At 33.4% G+C, this 26,576-nt stretch overlaps 5 protein-coding genes across 7 annotated transcripts; 1 reads left to right on the top strand and 4 right to left on the bottom strand.

Moving 5' to 3' along the window:
* Window positions 1-3,281: 3,281 nt before the first annotated feature.
* LOC110603568 lies at window positions 3,282-5,826 on the bottom strand. Its single transcript, XM_021741325.2, has 2 exons — window positions 4,509-5,826; window positions 3,282-4,020 (listed from the first exon to the last, which is right to left on the bottom strand). The coding sequence occupies exons 1-2, from the start codon at window positions 5,107-5,109 to the stop codon at window positions 3,398-3,400; spliced, it is 1,224 nt and encodes a 407-aa protein (XP_021597017.1). The 5' UTR covers window positions 5,110-5,826; the 3' UTR covers window positions 3,282-3,397.
* A 231-nt stretch (window positions 5,827-6,057) lies between these two features.
* LOC110603069 (protein HEAT-STRESS-ASSOCIATED 32) lies at window positions 6,058-9,362 on the bottom strand. Its single transcript, XM_021740739.2, has 5 exons — window positions 9,072-9,362; window positions 8,202-8,393; window positions 7,903-8,113; window positions 6,429-6,652; window positions 6,058-6,355 (listed from the first exon to the last, which is right to left on the bottom strand). The coding sequence occupies exons 1-5, from the start codon at window positions 9,195-9,197 to the stop codon at window positions 6,242-6,244; spliced, it is 867 nt and encodes a 288-aa protein (XP_021596431.1). The 5' UTR covers window positions 9,198-9,362; the 3' UTR covers window positions 6,058-6,241.
* Window positions 9,363-11,976: 2,614 nt separating this feature from the next.
* Window positions 11,977-14,183, bottom strand: LOC110603672 (probable histone H2A.3). 2 transcript variants are annotated; one of them, XM_021741497.2, is made up of 4 exons: window positions 13,883-14,183; window positions 13,388-13,670; window positions 12,847-13,177; window positions 11,977-12,748 (listed from the first exon to the last, which is right to left on the bottom strand). In XM_021741497.2, the coding sequence occupies exons 1-2, from the start codon at window positions 14,054-14,056 to the stop codon at window positions 13,449-13,451; spliced, it is 396 nt and encodes a 131-aa protein (XP_021597189.1). In that variant the 5' UTR covers window positions 14,057-14,183; the 3' UTR covers window positions 11,977-12,748; window positions 12,847-13,177; window positions 13,388-13,448. The 2 variants fall into 2 exon arrangements, with proteins under 2 accessions (XP_021597189.1, XP_043807838.1); XM_043951903.1 differs by having other exon boundaries at window positions 12,847-13,670.
* LOC110603671 lies at window positions 12,288-13,282 on the top strand. The gene is made up of 3 exons (XM_021741496.2): window positions 12,288-12,412; window positions 12,486-12,691; window positions 12,893-13,282. The coding sequence occupies exons 1-3, from the start codon at window positions 12,314-12,316 to the stop codon at window positions 13,101-13,103; spliced, it is 516 nt and encodes a 171-aa protein (XP_021597188.1). The 5' UTR covers window positions 12,288-12,313; the 3' UTR covers window positions 13,104-13,282.
* Window positions 14,184-16,350: 2,167 nt separating the features above from the next.
* Window positions 16,351-18,673, bottom strand: LOC110603669 (GLABROUS1 enhancer-binding protein-like). Of its 2 annotated transcripts, XR_002486165.2 has the most exons (3): window positions 17,251-18,673; window positions 16,721-16,878; window positions 16,351-16,633 (listed from the first exon to the last, which is right to left on the bottom strand). XR_002486165.2 is itself a non-coding variant. In XM_021741495.2 (2 exons), the coding sequence occupies exon 1, from the start codon at window positions 18,457-18,459 to the stop codon at window positions 17,263-17,265; it is 1,197 nt and encodes a 398-aa protein (XP_021597187.1). In that variant the 5' UTR covers window positions 18,460-18,673; the 3' UTR covers window positions 16,635-16,878; window positions 17,251-17,262. The 2 variants fall into 2 exon arrangements, 1 of the variants encoding a protein (XP_021597187.1); XM_021741495.2 differs by lacking the exon at window positions 16,351-16,633 and having other exon boundaries at window positions 16,635-16,878.
* Window positions 18,674-26,576: the final 7,903 nt, after the last annotated feature.

Below are 26,576 nucleotides of genomic sequence, written 5' to 3'. Positions count from 1 at the left end.
ATTATTACATGCCTTATATTTATAATAGTGATGATTTTAATAGTCGGTGCAATTTGTGATATAATTACCAATAATCTTTGTGAGTATTTTAATGCTAGAGAGATGAAAATTATTATTGTGTTGAAAATAATAAGAATAAAATGATGAAGAGAATGTTTAGGAAAAAAGCAAGCAATGGGTAAGTTTAAAGGCCTTATTTATTCAAAAGTGTAGAAAAATTAGATGAGATAAAGGATTTGTCCCAGTTGATACAAATAAGGCCTCTGCTTGGCTGCAAGGGAAAAATATGTGAATATCAAAACCCTATCTTTTAATTATCTGTGTATTTTGTAAAATTGGTCTGAGTTTAGTTGAACACTAAAATTTAAGCTTTTTTACTTCTTTTTCATTCTCTGGATTTTACTTAGCTCTTGAAAGTATCAAACTTCACCTATTGAGCTTCTTAAGTTTAACTCTGCTAACTCATTTGTTTGATTTATCAAAAATCATTGAGATTCTAGATATTAAAAAGAGAGATTTGAGGGAGGGGGCTGGGGTTGGAGGTAAAAAGGAAAGTGGGTCATCCTCCAAACTTTTGCATCCTCAGAATCTTGTTAATGGAGGTTTCATTTTATGGGCTAATCCTGAAAATGGAGCGTTCTTGAATAACAGTGATGATCGTAAGGATAGTTTTTAGGGTTTCTGATTATTAATTTAACTGTTTTAACATTTTAAACATTCTAAATTTAAAGAATTTTATAATATAAATTAAAAACATTGTTATAATCCCATAAGAATAATGGATGAAATTTAGCCCATTTAAATAGGAGCGAGCAGTATTCAATTTAAATTAAAAAAATTGATCAAACTGAATTAATTTAAAAATTCGATTCAGTTTTTTATTTATTTTTCGATTCAATTTTTAATTTCAAAAATTTTGATTATTTCGATTCAATTCAATTTTGATCAAAAAAATCAAAATTGATTAGTGATAATAATATATTATTTTTAAGGGAAAATTACTTCTTAGTCCCTCAGGTTTAACGTAATTAACACTTCTGTCCCTCTATTTTGGCGACCCAACACTTAAGTCCCTCACTTTCTCTTCCGTCCAAATTCTTAGTCCTTCCGTCCATTTAAACCGTTTGGTCAAAGAGTCAAAAGTGAGAGGTGATAATTTTTTCCAGAAATACCCTTCTCTTAATGTGAAATTCCTTTTTTTTTTCTCTCTTTCATGCTTTCTTCGGTTGCCGAAGAAGAAGAAGAAGAAGAAGAAGAAGAAGAAGAAGAAGAAGAAGAAGAAGAAGAAGAAGAAGAAGAAGAAGAAAAAGAAGAAGAAAAAGTTGCAGAAAAGAGTAGGAAGAAGAAGGAGAAGAAGAAGAAGAAGAAGAAGAAGGAGAAAGAAGAAGAAGAAGAAGAAGGAGAAAGAAGAAGAAGAAGAAGAAGAAGAAGAAGAAGAAGTTGTAGAAAAGAGGGTAGGAAGAAGAAGAAGAAGAAGAAAGAAGAAGAAGAAGAAGAAGAAGAAGAAGAAGGAGAAAGAAGAAGAAGAAGTTGTAGAAAATGGTAGGAAGAAGAAGGAGAAGAAGAAGAATGGGTATTTGGGTTTGGGTTTAGTGAGGGTTAATTTTGTCAATTCACATGTCCCAAACGGCTATTTTGGACGGAAGGACTGCGAATTTGGATGGAAGAGAAAGTGAGGGACTTAAGTGTTGAGTCGCCAAAATAGAGGGACATAAGTGTTAATTACGTTAAACTTCAGGGACTAAAAAATAATTTTTCCTATTTTTAATAGTATAGAGAGATTAGATAAGATTAAAAATATTCTAATTAAAATTTAAAATATTAAAAATAAAGTATAAAAAATAAAAAAATTTATTAAAAATTCAAACCCGTCAAATCGATTCAGTTCGATTCGATTTCTGATCAAAATTAATTCAGTTTAATTTTTATAAATACTAAAATTTTAATTTTCAATTTATTCTATTAAATTTAATTTTAAACCGAACCGAACAAATACTAAACCATACTTATATATAAAATGCAAATTCTACTAAGCCTGTGCTGGACATTGACTAATTTTCCGCCTGCATTTTACTCAAGATTTTGGATCTTTTCCGTATTTATTATATCAGTTACTTTATTTATTGACTTGATACTCTATTTCCAAAAAAAGAAAATCCTTTATAACGTCATCAGTTGAATAATTAATAAAAATAGATTCTGAAACTACAGCAATAACGAGAGAGTCCAAATGCAAACCTCCAAGTCCATGCAGTTAAAAAAGGAAAAATAAATTATTATTTGGCTTTTTGGTATTCTTAAAATTAACGAATTAGTATGTGTTTTTAAAAATATACGAGGAAATGTCTATAAAAATTATTTTTTATTTTTTTACAAAAATACTTTGAAAACTTTTTATAAAAATTTTAAATTTTATGTCTTTCTCATTCAGTTTTATCATTTTTATCGTTACAATAAAAAGCGAGAAGAAATAAAAAATAATAGTTTTAAAACTTAACAGAAAGAATTTTTTAAGTTTTTAAAATTTCTGAAATTATTTAATGTATTTTTAAACGGTACAAACTAATTAATTAATTTCACTGTTACTCAAATTAAATAATAATTTCTTAAAAAAATAATTTAAGAGTTTTTAAAGTGGTTTTAATGTGCATAAATATTATAAAGGATCTTGCCAAAGTTGAAATTGAGACCAGGTTCAGGTGGTATAATTTATGGGTGTACTGTGCAATGCTGTAAAAAATTTTCAATTTAAATAGAAAAAAAAATTTGATTATCATTTTAAGAATTAAATAAAACTCTTTTCAAAAAGAAGAAGGAATCAAATCCAACTGAATTTCTGTTTACTATTTTAGTTATCTATCATAATCATATTTAAATTGAAACTTAAAGTTGAATTATAACTAAATTGAGCTTTATTTTTAATTCTAAAAAAATAAAATAAATAAAGAAATTACTATTTTAATATATATAATATAAAAAATTTTATTAATTAATTTTTGATTTTAAAAAATATATTAAAATATTTTTAATATTTTAAAAAACTCTATTAATTAACCATTCTATTGAATAATTTATTATTTAATTTTTATAATACGAAAGTATGAAAAATTTATTAAATAATATTAAATTATTGCTGACGGTTAAAATGACAGAATAATTAATTAATAAATTTTTTAATATTTTAATGTATTTTTTAAATTAAATTTTTTTTTATATGATAAAGACTATATAGTAATTTCTCCAAAATAAAAGCCAGAGAACCAAGAGCACAAACCCTTAGCTATTACAAGTAGATGCCCTTTTAACTGTTGGAAAATATGGACAGAACTACTGGACTAGTAAATATGATAAAGGAAAAGAAAAAAGAAAAATTGGGTTGCTGACATTCAATTCAGGGTTAGCAAATGACTACAAAACAAGGGAGGAGAGCTTTAGGATTTAGTAGATAGAGCTCTTCAATATTGGAAAATTGACCAACTTTTCCAGCCAATGAGTCAAAGCCAGAATAGCCTGCAATTTCTTGAAAATTCTCCAGAGGTTTATGAACCCTTCCTGCAATAACTCTGCATACCAATAAAGCCTTTCTTGCACAATGGTTCTCTTGGCTAATTTCAACAGACTCCAAAGCTCTTCCACTAGTAGAAGCAGTGAATATACCAAAACCACCTTTAACATCTTTCTTACAGAATCCATGTCTTAAGATTTTGCAAACACCACATTTCTCCAATGTACACAAGCCAGAAGAGCCATTCAAGCCAAGAGAGCAAGCAATGGCTGTGCCATGGAACCTCAAGAGCTCATTTCCATCAGCAAGACAACGTGGGTGTCTTGTCGGAAGTTTACTAGCTTTGATCTTCACCAGTTCTCTGTGTTCTTCAAATTGAGCAATGGTGGTTTGCATGTTATGAACCTTAAAAACTCTTGCTATGTTGATGCAATTAGCTTCAGATTTCAGCCATCTTGCTCTGCAGATTATTTCTACTATCCTTCTGGATGAGTCGCCTTCTAACAGTTCAGTAACTGCGCAAGGAGAGTGACATGTGAGTCTGACCAATGAAATCAAATAAAAAGGACCATTGCTTACAATTGGGGAAAAAAATTTGAATGAAAACCAGTTTTAATGAATAATAAATTAAAGGAAACGACAACCATCTGCAGAGAAATTATAACAATGGCAGTGACAATTCATAAAGTTTCATTGATCAGAAAAGACACAATGTACATATTTTAGTATGAAATTTTGGCTTCAAATAGCCAAAATTTTTGAATCTCAAGAATTCAACTAAGTACTGAAAGACAATAAAGATGATTTAATTCATACGTTAATTATCATAATTAACCCTGATTAATCAATTATTTAACAGTTTTTCAAATTTTTTCATTCAATTAGATCATGGGTTTCAGCACAAAGAATGCAAATTCATGACAGAGTAATGAATATGAAAACAGAGTAATTCTTGGCTATACAGACTGAAATTGGATTAAGGAATTGGGTTTGTGCATATTACCAGCATGTTTGGAGAGATGATGAGCTTCAAGAGTCTCCAATGTCTTTAAATTCTCGCAACATTTTCTGCAAGTTAGAGTTGAAGGTTTTGCATCAAGAGAAGCCCTTGGCTTGGAAGATGTAGCATTGCCTGTGGCAGAGCCAGAGCCAAAGACTGGAGAATCACCGTGAACCTTTCTAGAAAGGCTATTTGACCTTGTGGAGTTACAATGGGGCACCAAATCATGGCCTCCAGGGGCAGGGGTCCCAGGCTTAAGGGTACCCACAAAAGTTGAAGAGACACTCTTACAACCACCATTGCCACCAAACCCAGTAATCTTGAGCTCACATGTGGAGTTGCTGAGGATTACTTCATGGGTAATTGGGTTGATGAAGTCACTGCTCTCTAGAGATCTTGGACTGCAACTTGGTGGCTTATCTGTGTGTCTCTTGCTTCCATGAAGGACATCTCTTAGATTAGACACGGATCTTGAGCATCCAAACCCACATGGCTTTCTTGTCTGAACGTTGGTCAGATTGCTCCTGGCCTTTGGATCGTGCACATCTGATGGCTGTGATTTGCACTTCAATGATCTTTTGAGAGAGAACCAAAATGCAGGCATTATTTTTTTGCTTTATGATCACTTTCTGTGGTTTCTGGTCTTTATATAACACAAGAAAAGCTATGCATGAAGATCTGAAATTGGCAAGATAAGAAAGCTGTCAAGGAAAGGCAACCAATATTCTCCTGAGCGTGTTTCTCTTTTGGTGCTCTACTCACCATTTCTGTAGCTTATTTCCTTTGTCAAACCAGCCATTGTAATAGTGGCGAGTCAAGAAGTCTAAATATATGTTTTTGGGGGCCCATTATCATCAAATACTTGTCTAAAAGATTAAGGATTCCAACCCCATTAAGATTAAAGGTTCACAAACTACCACCTCAACGTCTTAAAATTTTTTAGAATGCTAATAAAGATTATTATCCACAATGGAGGCCTTGAGATCGCCTGGATCAGAGCTTGTATGCCTTGGGTGAAAAAGTACAGGACTTGACCACAATATTAAGGGAGATTTTCAAGTTTCACTATCGTCCTCATCTGATTTTTATTGTGTTTTTTACTATGTTACAATAATCATTACGATGTCCTATTAGATTTTTTCACTTCTTGTCTTGTGTGGAGATTAGATTTTGCTCTTTACTAAAGCGTAACAAGCGGCACCAGTTAAGACATAGCTTAGTCCTTTAAGCTTTATTTTAAGTCACGTCCAAAGACATGGACATTTTATATTTCACAATATTGCCATGATCCCACCTGGAGCAGACTTTGATTATTATATACCCAATGAATTCCAGCAACACCCACCTGATCACGCTCCAACAGAGATCATTCACATGCTCATGATTCTGAGAAAGTGTTCATATATATTTATTCTTTTGTCCATTTGTCTTTGAGATTTCTCAACTGTCAAAAAAATGCCTCTTAATACCACGACATATATGCATATTAAGATGGATGTGTGCGTACATGCTGCTGTCTACAGTATATACTCAGTATAAAAAATTCACAAACTTGCAAAAGCCTCGTAGCCATTGCTTTCCAGCGGGGATTTAAGTATCATCTCTACAAACCAACACTTCAGAACAGATAATATGGGGGTATATTAAGTATTACTGACACAAACATTACAAGATTATGACAGTAGCACAACCAGTCGACTTCCAACGAGTTATAGGTATCGCCAGAAAGCAGCAGCTTAGGTCAGAAAATAATATGGTGAACTACGGAAAGGAGCATTATTTTTACCCACATTGCATCCCCTGAGGCACTCTAGACCAATTACTTGGGAGTGATCCACGAAGAGGTTCACCTGAGAAAACAGGCCATTAACAATGATTTAGTGAATGCATAGGGCAAACTGCAGTATTATGAGAGTCGTATACCTTGGAACCATAGCTTTTTATAAACCACTCTGCAGTTCTAGCGCTGCAAGCTTCGAACATGGTTTTCTCAAGACCTAGTCGTCCAATCACCTTTGCAATTATGTCTGCCCTCAGAGATTCAGCATCTTTGCAGACACCATCAGCATCAATCATTATCATGTCAGCTCCAGCCTCCAAGCATCTCTCAGCCCTTCTAATCAAGAGATCTACATCTTCAACAATTTCTGTGGAAAATAAAGAAAGCTCCATGTCATGAGGACAGATGCAATTGTCCTCCCTCACTTGTATCACTACTAAGCAGTTGTAAGCTCTCAACCATGATCAAAAGCCTGTTAAAATGAAGTTTGACAACATAGCCATCTGTCTACCACGAAACAGGGTTGGATGTCCATACCATAATTTGACTTGCAGTGCTTATAATTCATTTCCAAGGATGGTAAAAGTTGAAATTGTAAACTGAATGCACTATAAATGGGAAAAACATTTATAGCATCAAAATGGGACCTCTGAATGATAGAAAAGGGATTTCATCAACTTAATGTAGTTATCCATTTAACTTACTTAAGTTTTGACATTCAAAGTATTAAAAACTCCCATGTAAACTAATGTTCTTTTATAATTTATTTTCTCATGATTGAATATTATAAAGTTTATGATAAGTGTTACTAAGCAAATAATGGGAATCAACAGTCAAAAAGATTTTAAGGGCACAAAAAACTTTGAGAATTGCTCCCGCCCTCCCCCCCCCCCCCCCCCCAAAAAAAAAAAAAAAAGAAAGAAAGAAAACACCTTATTAAAAAAAGACAAACAAAACAAAAATGCCTTGATGATCTAACATCACAAGGTATAACTCAAACATTAGACAACCCATCCAAACACCCCCCCCCCTCCAAAAACTTATTAGAAAAAGACAAAAACAAAACAAAAATGCCTTGATGATCTAACATCACAAGGTATAACTCAAACATTAGACAATTCAGAATTAAAAATCAATAGCTTATTTGCCAATTTAGGAGAATTCCATAATTGACAATAACGAAAGAATGATACTAAATGTGGCATTACAAATTTAGTTCCAATGTTACTGCATTTGAAATTGTCAACCAGATAAAAGAACAGTCTTGACACTTATTGGACCATATAGCATTTTATATGGTTGACATGTCAAAGTACAAGGAAGCATTTGCATATGGTTTTAATTTAAGATGATAGAGAAGCCAATTTCAAAATATATTCTCAAATAAACACCTAAAAAGCTGCTGAATTATCCAGAGCAACCAAGCTACATATACTCCATAGGGAAGGGATGCATAATCATACTGATTCATCAGTCATCATACCTGGCTCAAATTCCATCTTTTCAACATCATATTATACTAGGAAATGAAGCCACTAGCTCAGTAAAATGTCAGCAGGAATAATTTTTAAATAACTATAACTATATTTTAAGAAGGCTATAATTCTTATTCCTTACCCGAGCTTCGAGGTGTCGGAGGAATATAAGCCCCAAATGCTCTATCGCCACTCATGGGAATATCAGATTTATTAATCTTCACAGCAAATTGAGGCTTTGCTTTCAAACCACCACTCTTAATTAAGCGAACATATCTCAAAAGTGTCTCTTCTGGAACTCCGAGTGACCCCACATTGAGCTCAATTGTGTCAAAGCCCATGTTTTTACATTCCTAACAGGTATCATTGCATCAAAACTAAATTATCATCTGTGCAAGACTTGTTAAAACTATAGCACATAATCTCTGTCACATTCCACACCTCAATGTATTCTTTGAAAGCTGATGGACCTTTACGATGCAAGTGTTCTGCCCAATCACCTGTACTGACATAGACATCATGTTGGTGGGCCATGTCAATCACCTCTTTGATAAAAGACTTTGGCATAAGACTATGGGAACCTCTAGAGAACTTCAGCCCATCAACAAATTGCCCCATGGACTCAAAAATATCCTGTCAAATACAATAATAGTAAGCTCATCTACTAAAGAATAGAAGGATGAATCATATTCCCTTTGCAGCATATAGATTCTAATTCAATTACCTTCAGTACATAAAACTCGTCTTCATCAAACTATAGCAAAAAAAAAATGAACAAGTCTGCCTTACCTACCTCCAAATCCAAATACTAATCCAGGATGGACGAGTATTACATACTTCAGGTGTAAATTCAGCTAGACCTCACGACCACACAAAGAAAAACCATATTCATATAAATTTGTGCATGCAAATACATAAAATACTGTCCATTCAAGTACTGAACAATCTCCCACTTTTGAAGTTCCTAAAGACAAATTTTCCTCATCATTGCAACCTATTGCTAAAAATTATACTTGAGATGCTTTTAAAATGCACAAATTTAACCAACACCTCAAAGATCAATAAAAATATTGACTTAATAAGCACAGTTGAAGAATTTCCTAGTAGCATATTCATATCCTATCTTTAGGAACAATACCACTATGAAGCAAATGATTATTGGCATTGGCAAACAAATAAATAAACAATGTTATTCCTGTAGAGCATTCAAGTTCTATAACATTTTAAATGCTCAAAAAACGCAAAGCACTTCATTAGCTTAATCTGTTGATTAGAATTAATTAACAACATGATCAATGATAAATAACACACCTGAAGCATGTTGTGGCCCAATAAATTATACTGAGGACCGCGCATCTCGGTGACGCCGTATCGCCGAGGCTTCTCCGGTCGATCTTCGTCTTCTTCGAAGGTCTTCCAATGATAATATACCGACATCCTTTTTCCTTTCTTTCTCCGCTCTTGTTTTCCTTTTCCCTTTCCTCTAGGTGTGCGAAGGAAAATCTGATTCCTTGGATTTCCTTAGCTAACGCTGGGAGAATGATCTTCTGGTTTCTGGAAAGTACCTACGAGAAGAGATGAAGAACTGAGCCGCTTCTAGAAAACTCTAATCAAAATTTACATGTCCTTGCGGGAAGACACGTGTATAACCCAGAAATTCAAATTATTAGTTTTAAGCATTTTACCTTATAAATTAATAAAAATTTCAATAAAATAAATATAAAAAATATTATTTTATTCAATTAAAATATTTATATAAATGGTATGTAACCCATTAATAATCTATCCATAAATTTAATTTAGTAATAAATATATTTAAATAAATTTAAAAATTTTTAAATTTTACCTTCTCAATTCTTAATTTTTATTTAAAAAAATAAAAAAATAAATAAAATATTTAATTAAATATTAAAATTATAAAACCATATTCGATTAGGAAAAAAAAACTTCTAAAACAACACTTGATTAAAAAAACACAGAAAGTAATTTGCAATGGGGAAAGCCTTCCCTGTTAGCATGAAAACTCGCTTAAATATCAAATACTTATTTTATTAATTGTAATAAGCTTTTAATTTTTTTTAGTAAGTATTTTATTCATTTTCTTTATTTTCATTGGAGCATAGGCATTTGAATGAAGGTTACAGCACTTGAATTACTTAGAAAAAAAAATGTTTAAATTTGTTAACTAAATCCTTTTGTCTCTCCATCTCGAATTGCTTTCAGCCGTTTAAAATTTCATTAATACAATATTTTTATTGCTACTCCATTTTATATTTTCCAACGTTTATTTAAATAAAATATATGATTATCTTCTTTTCTAGAAATTTTAATTACTGATAAAGTTTAGAGAAATTAATTTTTTTTCCTGTGTATTTTTATAATGATTCGTGTTACTTTATTACTTTGATTTTTAATAATTATAAATTTTTATTAAATTTTAAAATTAATATTTCTATTAAATAAATTTATTGTAATACTACTCTAATTACTCATATTTTAATTAGTAAATTTATCAGATATAATTATTTTTCTATTTAGAATGATATTTTTCTTTATTTAATAAAATTTTATTAATATAATTATTAATTTTACTTTAAAAAAACTAAAAATAAATGTGAAACTATTCTCTTATGACAACATAAATTTGTGTTGTACTGGAAACATTCTATTAGTTTTAATTAAAGATCCATAGTTTCTTATTTATTTTATCAATAAAATTCTTTTTTAACATTGGTTAAACTTAATTTTTTATCTCATTCAAATATTGTAATTATTATTGCTATTATTATATTTTTATAATTTTAACTGTATAATCTTTCATTTAAATTTATATATTAATAAGATAATAATTTAAAAGATATTTTGACATTTAACTTGCCAATGGCTTCTCAGTCTTGTGAAATTAATCTTTTTTAAGTAAATTTTGCTATTTTTTTAAACAGCCATATAATACATCAATTTACATGTAAAAAAAAAAAAAAATGTATTTGCAAAAAGTGATTAACACGTGAGCGAGGATAGGTTTGAAGGGTTGGACTTGGACATGTGTTTCAGCATTTGAGGCCATTATTTATTTATTTATTTCGGCCAATTTGGCCTAGTTTCTTACGGGCTGATATGGAACCAATTCAGGCAGTGGTTGATCAAAGCCGCATTGGCAAACTATGGCTATTATATATTTAACCACCATAATTTTTAAAATTAAAATAGAAATTAAAGTTGTGTACGGTTTTTAAAATTTTAAATTAAATTGAAAAATTAAATTGAATTGAAATAAAAAATTAATAATATAAAAATTAAATCATATTAAATTAAATTTATTTAATTATTTAATTTTTAATTAAAAATCATATTAAAATTACATCGAAAAATCAATTTATATATATATATTTTAAATAATTTATAATAATATTATAATTTTAATATATAATTTCAATAATATATTATATAATTTTAAAATTACATATATATAATTATAATATTATTTAATTATTACATATTTTTTATTATTTTATTTATTTAATTTAGTTAGTTGATTGTAGTTTATTTTATTTAAATAAATTAAATATATATAATATATATTAATCCTAGCCCATCAACTATTCTTTTTGATGCAGTAGCTCGCGGCTATCTTTATTTTTTTTTTTAAAAAAAAGACCATTCAAAGTACATTTTAAATTTAAATTCTTTTCTTATATTATTTTATATGATTTTAATTTAAATTCATCTAAACATAATTAGATCTTACTAAGATTTATTTTAATCAAATCGAATATCCAAATATTTCAACCAAGTTGCTATTAATAAACAAAATGCAAGTGAATATATAGGAAGGTATTAATTCTTGTTCGGACTAGGAGTGGTTTCAACAATGCTGATTTAAGATTCAAATCCTCACCTTGCAGGTAAAGTCCGCCGGAGAATAAGCCGGCCCAGTTTAACTATCTTCATAGAGGCAAATTAAACTTAACATGCAGGTAATATGCCGACTGTCACCTATTTACTCCCCGAGTATGAGAATAGTATTAGCTCAGAAAAATCACATGGTATTGCCTATTACCTTGCTTAGCTTTAAATGTAGAATCTAATACTTCTTTTAGCAGAGTATTGTTAAGTTGCTCTGTGTATGTCTTGTTTTTAATTCAAGAGTCGTATAGTTGCCAGAACAAAAGCTTAGCATACAGATTTGGTAAAGAATACATGGACTTATAGCTTGTAAAGTAATGAATCAAAAATGAACTTTTCTTTGTTGTCCATGCCCATCACTGTTACAATCGTGCTAAAGATACTGTGCTTTCCTTGTATCCCATGAAAGGAATCAGAATTTTGAAAGAACATGTGTAAAAGAAAGAATAAAGGAAATTGCAGAGATGGAAGAAGCTTTTTACTCTTAATTCACAGTTAATCCAGTAATGATCCGCAATACCTGTTCCACTTTATTCTTATTCTCCTCTTAACGCGATCATAAAGCTTCTCTAGTTAAAAAGTTGAAGTTCCCTATAAAAACAACCTCTGTCTTCTCCTCGCAATCTGCATTCAGAAAACCAGAAAAAATGGCAAAAAACATTGGGGTTTTGATTTGTCTGTTGATAATGGCCTTGGACATTGTAGCTGGGATACTTGGCATTGAAGCTGAAATAGCCCAGAACAAGGTAAGTGAGGAGTTGAACTAAAATAGTATATTGCTGCAGATTTGCATTGATTGTGTTGGTCGTTGATGAACAGGTGAAGCATTTGAAGATGTGGATTTTTGAGTGTAGAGATCCAAGCTATCAAGCTTTCAAACTTGGGTTGGCTGCAGCAATCCTTATGGCCCTTGCTCATGTTATTGCTAATTTGTTTGGGAAGTGCATTTGCATGTGGTCTAAGGAAGATTTTGCTAAGGCTTCTGCTAACAAGCAATTAGCTGTAACCTCCCTTATCTTCTCATGGTACGTATGAAATAAATCCCCATGTCTGTGCATATCAGAACCCATCATTTGCTTTCACTGCCAGTACGAATAAAAAAAGTAGAATTATTTTCAGAAATGAATCCCAGTTTCCAGAATCGTACTATAAGTTTATAAATCAATCTGCACAATGGTACCTTCAAGCTAGAGGACTGCATTCTGACGAATATTGTGGCAACTCAGGATTATATTGGCAATTGGATTCTCCATGCTGATTATAGGGGCAATGTCAAACACAAAATCCAGGAAGTCTTGTGGCTTATCTCACCATCGAGTGCTCTCCATAGGAGGTATCCTATGTTTCATTCATGGACTGTTCATAGTTGCCTATTATGTGTCTGCCACTGCTGCAGCCAAAGAAGAAAAGACTCCCCGGCAAGGATCCAATGCTTGACTTATGAAGTTCCAATTCATTTCCACCCATTTTTTTCCATTTGTTTTGATGTTTGCCAGATTTGCTTTGCACCACTACAATCATTGTGTTGAAAGGCATTCATAAACATTTGTTAATTGATCAGCCAGTAAAATGTTTTATGAACGACAAAATCAAGGGAAAAGCAAATGTTAAGGAAACCTATTCTTTTCTGAATTTTCAATTACAGAAAATCAGGAATGGTGATCACTAAAAATGAGTTCTGAAAACTAATCCAAAAAAGAAAAGGGTAATCTGAAACCTACTAATTGCTAACTGTATGAGCATGTGACTTCAAAAGAGATAAAAAGGGTGCACGAAAATCCTTTAGCTGTCATCATCAGCAGGACCTTTAAGGCCAGGGCCAGGGCCAGGTCTCTTAGGCAATAACATGTTGTGAATGTTAGGCAACACACCGCCATTAGCGATCGTCACAGAACCAAGCAGCTTGCTCAGTTCTTCATCATTTCTGATCGCCAACTGAACATGCCTTGGCACAACTCTGCTCTTTTTGTTGTCCCTTGCTGCATTCCCAGCCAACTCCAACACCTGCACCGCCAATGAATTCCAAATTCAGAATACCGTATATCAGTACATCACCGCACAAAAGAAACCCCTAATCCCTGCTGATTTTCATACAAGAAGTGAAGTGAAATAGAATTTGATACATGATCTCAAAAACCAGAAACCAGAAACGAAGAAAATTTCTTTTGAAACTAAACAAGGTTATACTCGAGATTCTTATTGAGATTAATTTACACCTCAGCAGCAAGATACTCGAGCACCGCGGCCATATACACCGGCGCTCCCGCACCGACACGCTCAGCATACTTGCCAGCTTTCAAGAACCGAGCAATGCGACCGACGGGAAACTGCAGACCGGCCTTACTGCTCCTCGATGCGCTCTTCTTCGATGATTTACCTCTTCCGGCCATCTTCTTCTACGGAAATACAGAGAAAAATAAATAATATGTCTCCGAGTGAATTCTGAACTTGCGAAGGTATCTATGACAGTTGGCACTGCGTTGATAGGTTGTTTACTAAGACACAAGCCAATGGCGGCTATCTACGACGGCATTTTTATAGCTTAGAGCGATTAGCAGCTTAAAATTGCCAGCCAATTAATGAGAATCACGCGGATTTGATCTCTAGCCGTTGATTTGTCAATAGTGTACGGTTGGATGTCTATGAATGTTATAGTTTCCCTTTTAGCCGACTAAAGAAAGGCGGGAAATTTTGAATTTTTGGAGCTACGAAACGTCACAATTAACTAATATTAGTTGTTATTAGTTATTAGTTATTTGGTTAACAATTAATATTTAATTAAGTAAATGAAAATTTTACATTCAAATAATAATAAAAATTTTATATTTTAATTAAATTATATTCAATTAACAGTCAGCATCGGTCAATTCAATTTACTTCAATACAACACATTTAAATAAACTAAAATTATTAATAGATTATATTCAATATAATTAAATTAAAATCTGTATTTTTTTAAATTTAGACTTTATCTTAAGATTTGTTTTGTTTATTTTGAATTTGTTTCAAACTTAACCTTAATTATATGTCCTGTTTAAATGGTAAATTGAGATCTAACGACAATTAAAAAAAAAAAAATTTGTTAGATTACATTTTGTTAACTTGTAAAAATATAATTTCACTCCCACCTTACTAACTAGTTTAATAGTATATTTGAAATTTTTGTATGTTTTTATAATATTGACCCTTTAAATTTAATAACTGATATTTAGTGACTTTAAAACGAATATATATATATTTGTTTTTATTTATGTTTTTTAATTTCACTTTTGATTTGTAAATATAGTGCATAGTGCAAGTCTTTGAGTTCATATATGTTTGTTCATGTTGGAGAGATGATGAGATCATATAGACTTTGATTTAGTGTATGTTTCTCAAGGAGTTAAAACATATATTAATGTTTTAGTAATTTTTTACGAGATTTATGTGCGACAAATAAAGTTTATAGCATATAAAAGAAATGTTTGTCGCACATAAAAAAAGTGACAACTCTGAACTATCTTTTAAATTCAGAATATAGTGATCAAAGTGATAAAATCAACTTAATAGGATCAATACAAACAAAGCAATCAAACAAATATTCACTAAAAGGTTATACACGGCCAAACACTACCTTCAAACAATTTCAATCAATTAATAACACAAATGCTAGTTGAGAGATCATAAAAAATAATGTGGATCGAGTGTAAAATGTTTGAGTTAGCGTTTGGACTTGAACGTTATAAAAATTGAAGACAAAATAGAAGTTCCCTTTTATAAAAAAACTTTTCTTATACATATATCCTCATCAATATTAGAATGACTTTTTGAGCGAGCAATTTTTAATTTTAACTGAAAATCAAATCGAACTGAATTAAATTGAATCAATCGGTTCAGTTATTTAGTATATTCAATTTGATTCGATTACTACTTTTTTAAGTTTTTTATTTAATTCAATTAAAAACTGAAATCAATAAAAAAACCTAAACCGAACCGTTCCCATTTATAAACAACATTAAAAAACTCTATCCCTCAATTTTTCATCCACCCTTCCTTTCTTTTCTTCTCCTGATTCTCTCTTCTACCCACCCTCTGTTTTCTCTCGATCTCTTTCTCCCTACCTTACTGAATCGGCCCTCGCGAAAAGAATGCTCATTGTTGCCCCCCACCGCCCGTCGTCAATGCTCGCTACTGCTCCTCGTGATTGCTCTTCTCACTGCTGAAGACGATCATCACTGTTGTTCCATGTTTGAACTCGATTGATTCAGTTCATAGTTAACCTTCACCGATAGCTATTTTTGTGTGATTGAACTTGTTTGCTTCAAATATTTTCTTCCATTTTTCTAAACTCTTTTAGTTGTAAACTTTGAATTGTAATATGATTAATAACTAATTGTTGATTGTTATTGATTAAGTTTTCATATATTTTGAGACTTGAGTTGTTGATTATTCTATTTTGAAGATTGGAAAGAGTTAATATAGAATTCTATAAACAATATTGATATTTGTTCTTCGTATCTTAATTAATATTAATTTCAATTTTTAATTTTAATTTTTATTAAATTAAACCGAATCAATTCAATTTCAATTTGATTCAATTTATGTAAATTCAATTAATCTTAATTTAATTCAATCTAAAATTTTAAGTGATTTAATTTTTCAATTTCAATTTAATTCAAAACTAAATCCATAGAATACACGCTCCTAAATCAAACTCATTTCCATTTATTACTTATAATTACCTCATTTAATATTTAATAAGCTTATTGTATCGAACATCATACCCCGCTTTGATGCGCAAACAAAGTGGCTGTCCGGTCACTCACGCCCATTAACGTAGGATTGTACGGATACAACTTATATCATACAGGTTGGTCATGCCTAGTGATCCACAAGGCTCGTTAATTCAGGTCTACCCATTCCCATTAAGTGTACACGTGGCCAAATCTCAAGATAGGTTATACTTCAGCTACCGTATAGAGAAAGAACTGACAATAGAAAGAAATAAATTCAGATAAATCTAGAAAGAACATATAAGGTAATTTAAAAAAAGGATTACAATAAATTCCTCCAACCTATAATGGCAAATTCCTGAGCTCGGTATAACGCAAACATTGATAAAGGAGAGCGAGAGTAAGACTCATTACTTCAGAACATAGTTTAGCCAACTTGATTTGACTCTAGAGCACATAGCATACTAATGTAGCTACCTTGTCACTGATCAAATAGCAACCTACACCAAAAATAAATCCATCCACATGGTAAAGACATGGTAGTTAACAATTCCCTAATATATATGAAAATAGCTTGGATATAATAAAAGATTTAATTTCACTCGATTCATCAACACAAACATAGGAATTCCTAAGCAACAAGCAAGGATGGACAAGAAACAATTTACTCCAATTCATAGAAATAGACAATGAACCACACTAAACTGCGACCTCAGAATATTGTATAGAGAATTCTCCAGCAAAATACTGTTAAAGACACAAAAGCAGCTGATATTAAAAGTTACAGAGTCACCAAATCATAAACACAGAAATAATACTAACCTAGCAACTACGACATAAACGCAACCAAGAAAGCCACAATTATACTTTACCATAGCCTAATCCTACTCAGTCTTATATGCAGCCAGCATCAGCTTTGCCTGCTCCCTTATCAACTCATTCCTCTTCAGAAACAGCTCCAATTCAGCAACATGCAACTGCCTCCATTTTTCTTCCATCTCAGCCTTTTTCGCTCCCTCCAACATATCCAGTCCCCTCTTTACCACACACTCCTCCATTCCTGCTACACTCACAGTCCTATCAAACTGTAAAATCTGTTTCAGACTAGAATGGCTTTCAGTCTCAACCTCCATCTTATCAACCTTCTCAGTCTCCTCGACGTCCAAACCCAGTTCAGCCTTCAATGTAGCAAAACTCTTGCTTCTCTGATTATTGCCGCCATTCTTCTTTGCTTTGCCATTAGACTTAACACCCAAATCAACTCCTCCCCCACTAATTGCTTCACTACCCCATATCTTTTTTGACAAATCGAAGGATTTCTGGTCATGAGCCTTCGAAAATGTCTTATCTTCACCCTTTTTCCCTTTGCTCACATGGTTCTCAAATTTCTTCTTTAATCTCCAAACCTTATCCTTCAACTGGCTTAAAGAGACATCAAAGTGAAGCGATTTCTTAATGAAATCATGAAACGAGGTCATATCCTTCGAAGGGTCAGTTCCTTTCTTTTCAGTGAAATCAATGATGCCTTTTAACACCGCAATCTCATCATCCTCGCTCCAGAGCCGCTGAAACAGCTGTTTCTTCGTATCCTCGGACTTCTCAACAACTCCATCAGATTCCGAATCCTTCTTCTTGCCCCGCTTAGAGTCTTTTGGGTCGCGATCACTCTCACTGGCCCTTTTCACCGCGGCCGTTGACTTCGCGGTAGCTGAACTTGATGCCGAGGGTTTAGATCTAAGCTTCGTGGTTTTGGTAGGAGTCTCCTCCATGGGCTTAGAAGCGATGGGCTTGACAGTGGCGTCACGGGCATGATTAGGTCGGTCAGCATCGGAGTCGGATTCAGAGTCAGACTCATCAGACTCGGATTCGGAATCAGGCTTCTTGTGAACTGGTTTTGCAGTTTGTATCTGTGACGCTGGTTGAGAAGAGGGTTTTTGCGGCTTTCCCTGAGTTCCTTCTTCTTCAGATGAAGATCCCTCTTCCTCTTCTCCGTCTTCTTCTTCTCCACTGGAGCTTTCCTCTTCTTCTTCAGAAGAAGCAGCCGGTGGATCATCCAGGGGAGTAGATCGTTTTGGTGCCATTGATATGAACGAAGTCGGAAAGAGGGTTTGGAGGGAGTTAGGGTTCGAATCGAGATTCCAGAACCAGAAGCCGATTTAGAGAAAAAAAGAAATGCCTCTAGATTTTAAACAGGAAAAGAAACGGCCAAAATCTGGAGTGGAGTGATTTGTAACCGTTGGATGTGTCGAGTTGCGTAGAAATCTAATTCACAAATAATAAATAATTGGAGCGTGGTGTGGGATCTGGCTTTTGAATTTGTGCGATTTCAACCAAAGCCCAAATGAGCCTCCCTGTCCCCAATTGTATTATTATAGTTAGAATAAATTACGCTTTAATTTATAAATTTTAATATAGTTAATAATCAACCTCTCAATTTTTTTTTAATCAAATACTTAAATTTTTATATTTTTATTTTATCTAAATTAAAAATCTTTTCATCTTAAAATCTATTAAAAAAATAAAAAATATTTTAAATTTAAAAAAACCCTCTATGAAAATCCCACCTCTCCCTATTTCTCCCTTTACTTCCCTCCACATTAATACCCATTTGATAAAAGGTTCTTTAAATCAAATTTTGGTTTTCATTTCATCTTCTTTAGCAGATGCATGTTATACTCCAACAACAGATCTTCTCAATCTTTTTTACTTGCTCAAATGCTCACCTTTTTCTTTGCTCCCAAATTCTTAGATCTCCTTTACAAATCCTGCCCATACAGCTCCACTAGGCTTTGATGGAGACTTTCCAATGACAGATACAACATTGCTTCCTCCATTTTCTATGACCCACTTTTTCACCTGCATCTTCCTCCACAACCTCCTTTATTCAGAAAATTATTTCAATCTCTACCTTCACATGGTAATCTTTATCTGGCTCAAGAGGCAGCTCCTTGTTTAGTGCTGGAGGAGATAACCATGTTGAGAGATGTGGAGGAGGAGGGAACACTTCCATTAGATAAAGTTTCAAGTTCTTGAATGCTCTCTCTGGATAAAATTTCCACTACATGGACAAAGGGATGATGATAGTCAAAGAAATGGAGAAGAACTTGGGATTGAGAATAATGGGTACAAGAACTAGAGATTTATTTTTTCAAGGAAAGTCTAGGAAAATAAAGGCAGAAGAAATCAATTTACAATAGAAAAGAAGGGGTATTTTTTAGATAAAAAAACCACTCTCTCCTTTGATAAAGTTTTAAAACATTAAATTAACATATTAATGGACCGAGAGATGTGAAATTTGGACGGTTGTAAAATATAAAAGTTTAAATATTTGATTTTAAAAATTAGAGGGACCGATTCATTAATTATGCTAAAATCTAGGAACTAAAATGTATTTTATCCTTAAAATTACTATACCAATTTTTTTAACGATAATGAAATTGCATTACAGAGCTACCAAATACTAGCGAATATTTACAATAATTGTTTGAGTGAAGAAAAGGACTAAAGTAACCAATCGGGCAGTAAGAGACCGTTAAAACAAAGCTTAGCTACTGTATTCACCTAAATATTGGCCTTTCGAGGAATATAACAAAAAAAATATTGAAAATACGGAATAAGCGTTAAAATAGAAGATAATGATGCTCGAATTTCTCATGGTAGGGATAGAGGCGGGTTTTGAATAGCATTAATTAGAAGAGTGGAATCTACCTCATAAATAAGTGATGAAAGTTTGATACTAACTATTAGTTTCAATCCTTCCAATAGAGCCCTAGGCTCACCCACAAGAGCCGATAAACACCATACCTGTTTGGCCAGACCATGCACAAGTAAGCCATTATCATTTATAAGTAGCACAGCAACTGCCCGCAGGTGAAAATTGGTCCTTCCAAGCAATATCAAACTAAATCTTAAACATTCCGCTAGGAGGAGAAAACCCTCTGTTACCTGAAAGTGAAGAAGATCCAGATGCAGGTAGGAGTGAGCATTCGGTCGGTTTGGTTCAAAATCGAACCGAACCGAATAAACCAAAAATCAAAATTTTAATATTTATGAAAATCGAACCGAATTGATTTTGGTTAAAAACCAAATTGAACCGAACCGGTCTGATTCGGTTTGATTTTGATTTTTAATAATTTTTTTTTATTTTTTACACTTTATTTTTAATATTTTAAAATTTAATTAAAATATTTTAATCTTAATATAATTTAATTTCTCTATATTATTGAAAATAACATATTATTATCACTAATCGGTTCGGTTTTTTTAATTTTTTTCTGATCAAAACCAAACCGAACCGAAATAACCAAAATTTTTAAAATTAAAAACCGAACCAAATTGAATAAAAAATCAAACCGAATTTTAAAATTAATTCGGTTCGATCGGCTTTTTCGGTTTGAACCGAATACTTCTCGGCCCTAGATGCAGGAAGGTCAGCAAAAATACCATTTAACACAGGTATGAGTAATCAAGCGAAATGAGATGAACAACAGTGACAATATCAGGAGAAACCTGATAAAATATATACCTATTTTGCACCTTCCAAATATGCCATATAGTGAGGATTGTAAAGACAAGAAGTAAAGGCCCATCATGTCCAAAAGTCGCACTAGAGAGCAAAGAGTTCCACCAAACAAGGAAAGTAGGGAAATCATGAAGAGAAAACTTATATATACAAAGACTGGAAAACCAAATAAGATGAGCAAATTGACCAAAAAACAACATATGTCCAACATCTCAGAGGTTGAGTGACAAATAAGACATAGAAGTATGGCCACACCCACGATGAGCCAAATTAGATATAACCGGTAAGGCATTATATAACCATCTCCAGATAAAAAACTTAAGCTTAGGCATAACCTGCGAAGACCAAACACTTCACCAGTGAGATGTGTTAACAGCAGTGAAGGAAGCATTGTGGGTGTTGGTGTGTTAGCTAAGGAAGAGGCTATCATAAATCTATAGCTTGAGCGAATATATTGTCCATCCTTCATATAATGCCACACTAATGTATCTATAGTCCTAGAGGGGGCAACAGGAATCGAAGAGATTGTAGGTGTTAAAGATCGAGAGAAAATATTAAAAAGCAAGTGATAATCCCAATCTAGGGCCAAATGATTGATCAAGTCAGCCACCAAGTCAATATTGGGCAGGTACAGTGTAGGACGGGGTTCCAGGAAATGTAGTAAATGGGAAACCCATGGATTAGACCAAATATGAGTAGAAGCATCATCACCAATATTCATACGGACTCCTCGTCGTAACACCTCCCGTCCAGCTAAGAAACTTGCCCAAATCCAAGACTGTCGCCATTTGCTGTGAGCATCCCAAAATGAGGAAGTTGGAAAGTACTTAGCCTTTAGGACCTTAGCCCATAGACTAAAAGGATGATGGAGAAGTTTCACCAACACTGCTTAGCCAGACATGCCAGATTAAAAGTTGCAAAAGGCTTAAGACCTTCGCGTAGAAAAACTCATGTTGTGGCACTAAAACTGGATATGCACAAGGCTTATTATAAAGTGGACTGGTCTTTTTTATAACAGGGTTTATTGTAGATGGGTTTTGCTTACCGGTGGGTGCAATTGGTAATGCAGTGTATTACTACAGTTCAATTTTTTATTCTTATTAATGGAATTCCTACAACGCCTTTCTCTCCTTCTAGGGGACTCAGACAAGGGGATCCTTTATCTCCATATTTATTTTTGTTTGTATCTTAGACTCTTTCCTATTTGATTACAACTGCTAGGAATGAGGGTCAACTCCAGGGCTTGCAGATTTCTCATTTTTCTCCAACCATTACTAATGTTTTGTTTGCTGATGATGCTTTACTTTTTGCAAGAGCATCAAGATGTGAGGCTAGCCATGTGCTGTAAATTCTCAAGGACTACTCTTCAATGTCTGGTCAATGTATTAATTTCTCTAAGTCTCATATTTATTTTAACCGGATGACCCCCCCTTCTTTAAAGCAAGAGATTTTGCAGCTTTTTTAAATGCAGAAAATTCACTAAGGTGATAAGTATTCGGGCTTACCTGTCCTTTTGGGCAGATCTAAACAATAGGCTTTGCATTGGATTGAGGATCGCATTCGTTTTAAAACTCAAGCTTGGACGCAGAAGCTTTTATCTCAAGCTGGTCGAGGTACTTTGATTCTGTCAGTCATTACAGTTGTTCCATCTTATTCTATGTCTCTTTTTTGATATCCTAAACAGTTATGTACTAAGTTGAATAGAATTTTAGCCAACTTCTAGTGGAGAGAAGATGGGGAGACCCAAAAAATGTATTGGCTTAGTTGGCAACGATTTTGCTTGTCGAAATTTTATGGAGGTATAGGGTTCAAGGACTTTGAAAATTTTAATCTTGCATGCTTAGCTAAGCAATGTTTGCACCTTCTCGGGAATCCATCTAGCTTATGGGATCGACTTCTTAAAAGTTTATATTTTCCTCACTCTTCTATTTGGGATGCACAAGTTGGGAGGTAAAGTTCTTGGATCTGGCAAGGGATTTTGGCTAGTAGGGATGTGTTTAAGGACGGTGTCCGAATGAATATTGGCGATAGTCGTAGTACTCTTATTTGGCATTATCCATGGGTTCCTGGTGTGGATAATTTTCATATGGTCAAGTTGCTTCATTGCGCTCTTTATATTAATTTAGTGGCAGATTTGGTGAATCAGAATGGTGGACTGGAATCATCACTTGGTGCATCACCTTTTCCTTTCATCTCTTGCTAGGGCCATTCACTCTATTCCAGTGGCTTCTGTGGGTACTCCAGATTTCTTGGTTTGGAATTTTAAGCAGAATAGGCAGTATAGTATCAGATCAGGCCATAAGAATCTCACCCAGCAATCCTTTGTACAGGCTTCCATCTCGTGCCCTTCCTCTTTGACTATCCTCACGAAGTCGACTTGGCAAAGGACGTGGGTTCTTCAGATGCAGTCTAAGCTTAAGGTTTTTATCTGGCGTTTACTTCATAATACAGTTCCTATCATGCATAATTTAGTTTTACGTGGCATACGAGCTTCTCTCATGTGTCCCCTCTATTTTACACAAGTTGAAAATTAGAATATGCTCTCATTAAAATTGAGATAGCAAGCCGTTGAGCTTGGTAGTGAAGTGTTTAGGATAAGAAAAACAGACATGGAATATGCAGGACAACAGTTAACACTGATTGAACCATGGTAGTCCAACCAGCCTGAGACAATAACTGACGTTTCCATGATTGTATCTTCCCACGGATTTTATCCTCAACCAATGATAAAGCTTGTTGACGAGAACGATTGAGTAGCATAGGCAAGCCCAAATATTTATCAGATGCAGTGAGTTTGTCCATATAAAACAAATCTAAAATGTCTAGCTTGAGAATGAAAGGAGCATTTCTACTAAAAAGGATAAGAGACTTGGAAAGGTTAATAGGCTGACCAGAAGCCAAGGTATATGTTTGTAGAACATAAAGCAAGTTGGTTGCTTCCTCCCTAGATGCTCGAGCAAACAAGAGAGTTTCATCAGCAAATAAAACATCAAGAAGGGATGGAGCCATCCGAGCGATTCTAATTCCTCCAAAGAAACTCGTAGCATGCGCATCTGACAACAAATAAGAGAGTACCTGGGACACAAATAGAAATAGATAGGGGGATAAAGGATCTCCTTACCGAAGCCCACGAAAAGGGAGAAAGGGAGTTATAGGTTGACCATTAACCATGATAGAAAAACTGATAGTAGAAATACATTGCATGATTAACTAAATCCAGTGTGCAACAAACCCCATATGCTCGAGAAACTTGTGCAAAAAGTGCCAAACAACCTAGTCATAAACTTTATACATATCAAGCTTTACGGTGATAGAATGCAGACAAGTAGGAGTCGTACGTAAATAATGAAAAATTTCATGTGCAATAACAAGATTATCTTGAATAACACGATTATCTTAAATAACACGACCAGTAATTAAAGCATTTTGATCAGCAGGAATAAGGGAGTGCATCCATAGTTTCAATCTATTAGAAATAGTCTTAAAAATAATCTTATAGATAAAACTACACAGACTACTAGGCTAAAATTGTTGAATACCAGTGGGATTTCAACACTTGGAAATAAGAACACTGTTAGTCCTATTGAATTCTTTCAAAAGAAAACTTGTCATAGAAGCGGTGGATAGTCGTACCAAGAGACGAGCCCACCACCTACCAATTGCGTTGATAAAAAAGACTTAAGAAACCGTCAAAGCCAGGAGCTTTATTGCCACCTAATTGAAAAATGGCACGACGTTACTATTAATATATAAAATTATGTATATTACTTTATTTATTAATGAAATATATATAATATTAATAATTTATTGTATAATATACATAATATTTAAAAATATGGTTTGTGCATGTAATGTAAATTATATTTTATTCTATATGTGTATTTTTATTATATAAAAATAAATAAATATTATATTAATATAATTATTTTTATAATATTTATATTTATGTTATTGATATAAATAATTTATTAATGTACATTATGATGACTGTCGGGTCTTACCATCCCAAAGTAAGGCCGGGTCCAAGAAAACAGTGCTGACCTAAAGCCATGAAGTCTCCTCGGAACGACCGGTCCAACATCACCAACCCTAACCCAGACACACGGGGCACGCCGGGTCGTCCGCGAGCCTAAGTCCAGCAAGGAAAAGTCCAGCCCAGTGACGTGACAGGAGGAAGGACAGTAGGTCCAGTTACTTCGTGATAGCGATTATCGAAACTGTAAAAAATAAACCTATTATCAATCAATAAAATAATTTGTAGATAGTGGCAATAGGGTCGAACCTCAGGGATTTGACACTAAGGATCTTCCTAATAATGACTTGGACAAATAAATAGCAAAAATAAGAAGAGAGGGGTTTGTTTGAGATGATAGTAGACTAGAATTAAAACTGAGTAAAAGAAAGCAATAATTAAAAAGATGAGTAAATCAATGGGAGAAAGGCTCTAGTTAAAGTATGGATCTATTTCAGTTGTTTAGAATTGATCATTGATTATTTAATACTCCTATTTATTTCAATAAATTAGTTTAGGTTGTGGAAGACGCTTCTCACAACCAAATTCCTTCTTAGTTTTAGTTTAACTAGGAAACGTTCGCTAATCAAATATTAGTTAACAAGTTGCCAAGGAATGTCCTTGGGGTTTTTTTACTTTTCAACTGTTAACTGCATTAAGACTTAGAGAAACCTAATTCTAACATTGTCAACCGCGTGGTCAAGTTTAGATTATGCAACCAAGTGTGCTTGTGTTCAAACAATCTAAGCAATTATGGACCTAAATTATTTAAACTAATAATTTATCACTTATGCAATTAAAAGCAACATGCCTTAATTGATTCTGATAACAAAGCAATAATAGCATGAAGATCGAGTTGCATAAATATTGAAAAATAGAAGCTTAACAATGGAGTTTTAAATCTCCCAATTCATCATAAAACTGAAATTTCCCAACTTCAACTAGAATGGAAGATGTTTAGCCACTCATGGTGGACAAAAATACACAAAAAGAAAGAAGAAAAGTAGAGGAAGAGAGCTGATGTGTTGCTGTCGAAATTCTAAAGAGAATTCGATGCCCCCTTGTTGGTTTGTGGCTGTCCCTCTTTATAGGTGAAGAGTCCTAATCCAATTAGGATTTGGAATCCTAATTTGACTTGGTCTTTTATAGTCTTTTATTCCTTCTTTGCTTTTGTATTTAATCATGAATAAATCTTCTTTGGAGAAAGTCTTCCTTTGGAGTGGCTCTTGGAGATGTCATAGGATTGGTCTTGTGATGTTTGAAGTAGGATAAGACTCCAACACCTTTTAAATTCTGAATTTCCTTTTTCTCGCGCTGTTGGAGTCTGCTGCATCAGTTTGATTTGGGCAGTTGATTTGCCCAAATCGCTTGCCCAGATTGTTTCTGCAAGTCAGTCCCAGTTTTTTGCTTCGGCTTCCTGCGAGTGATTTGGCCAAATCACTTCGACCCAATCGATTTTTCAGCTTTTTCTGCAATTTTTCTTCAAGTTTTCAGTTTTCTCCTTTTATGTAAAAACATCATAAAAACATAGATTAAACTAGAAAAATGTGTATTTAAACAGTAATAAAGATAATAAAAATGTTGCTAAATTATGCTTGATCACTTTGCAGCCCTGCTTGCGTGATATAGACAGGTGACACTGTAACAGAGAAGCCGTTAGGCGT

This window comes from Manihot esculenta, chromosome 16, assembly GCF_001659605.2.
Source record: "Manihot esculenta cultivar AM560-2 chromosome 16, M.esculenta_v8, whole genome shotgun sequence".
NCBI classification, from domain to species: Eukaryota; Viridiplantae; Streptophyta; class Magnoliopsida; order Malpighiales; family Euphorbiaceae; genus Manihot; species Manihot esculenta.
Note: the sequence above shows the minus strand (reverse complement) of the source record. Positions and strands in the feature narration are given on the sequence as shown.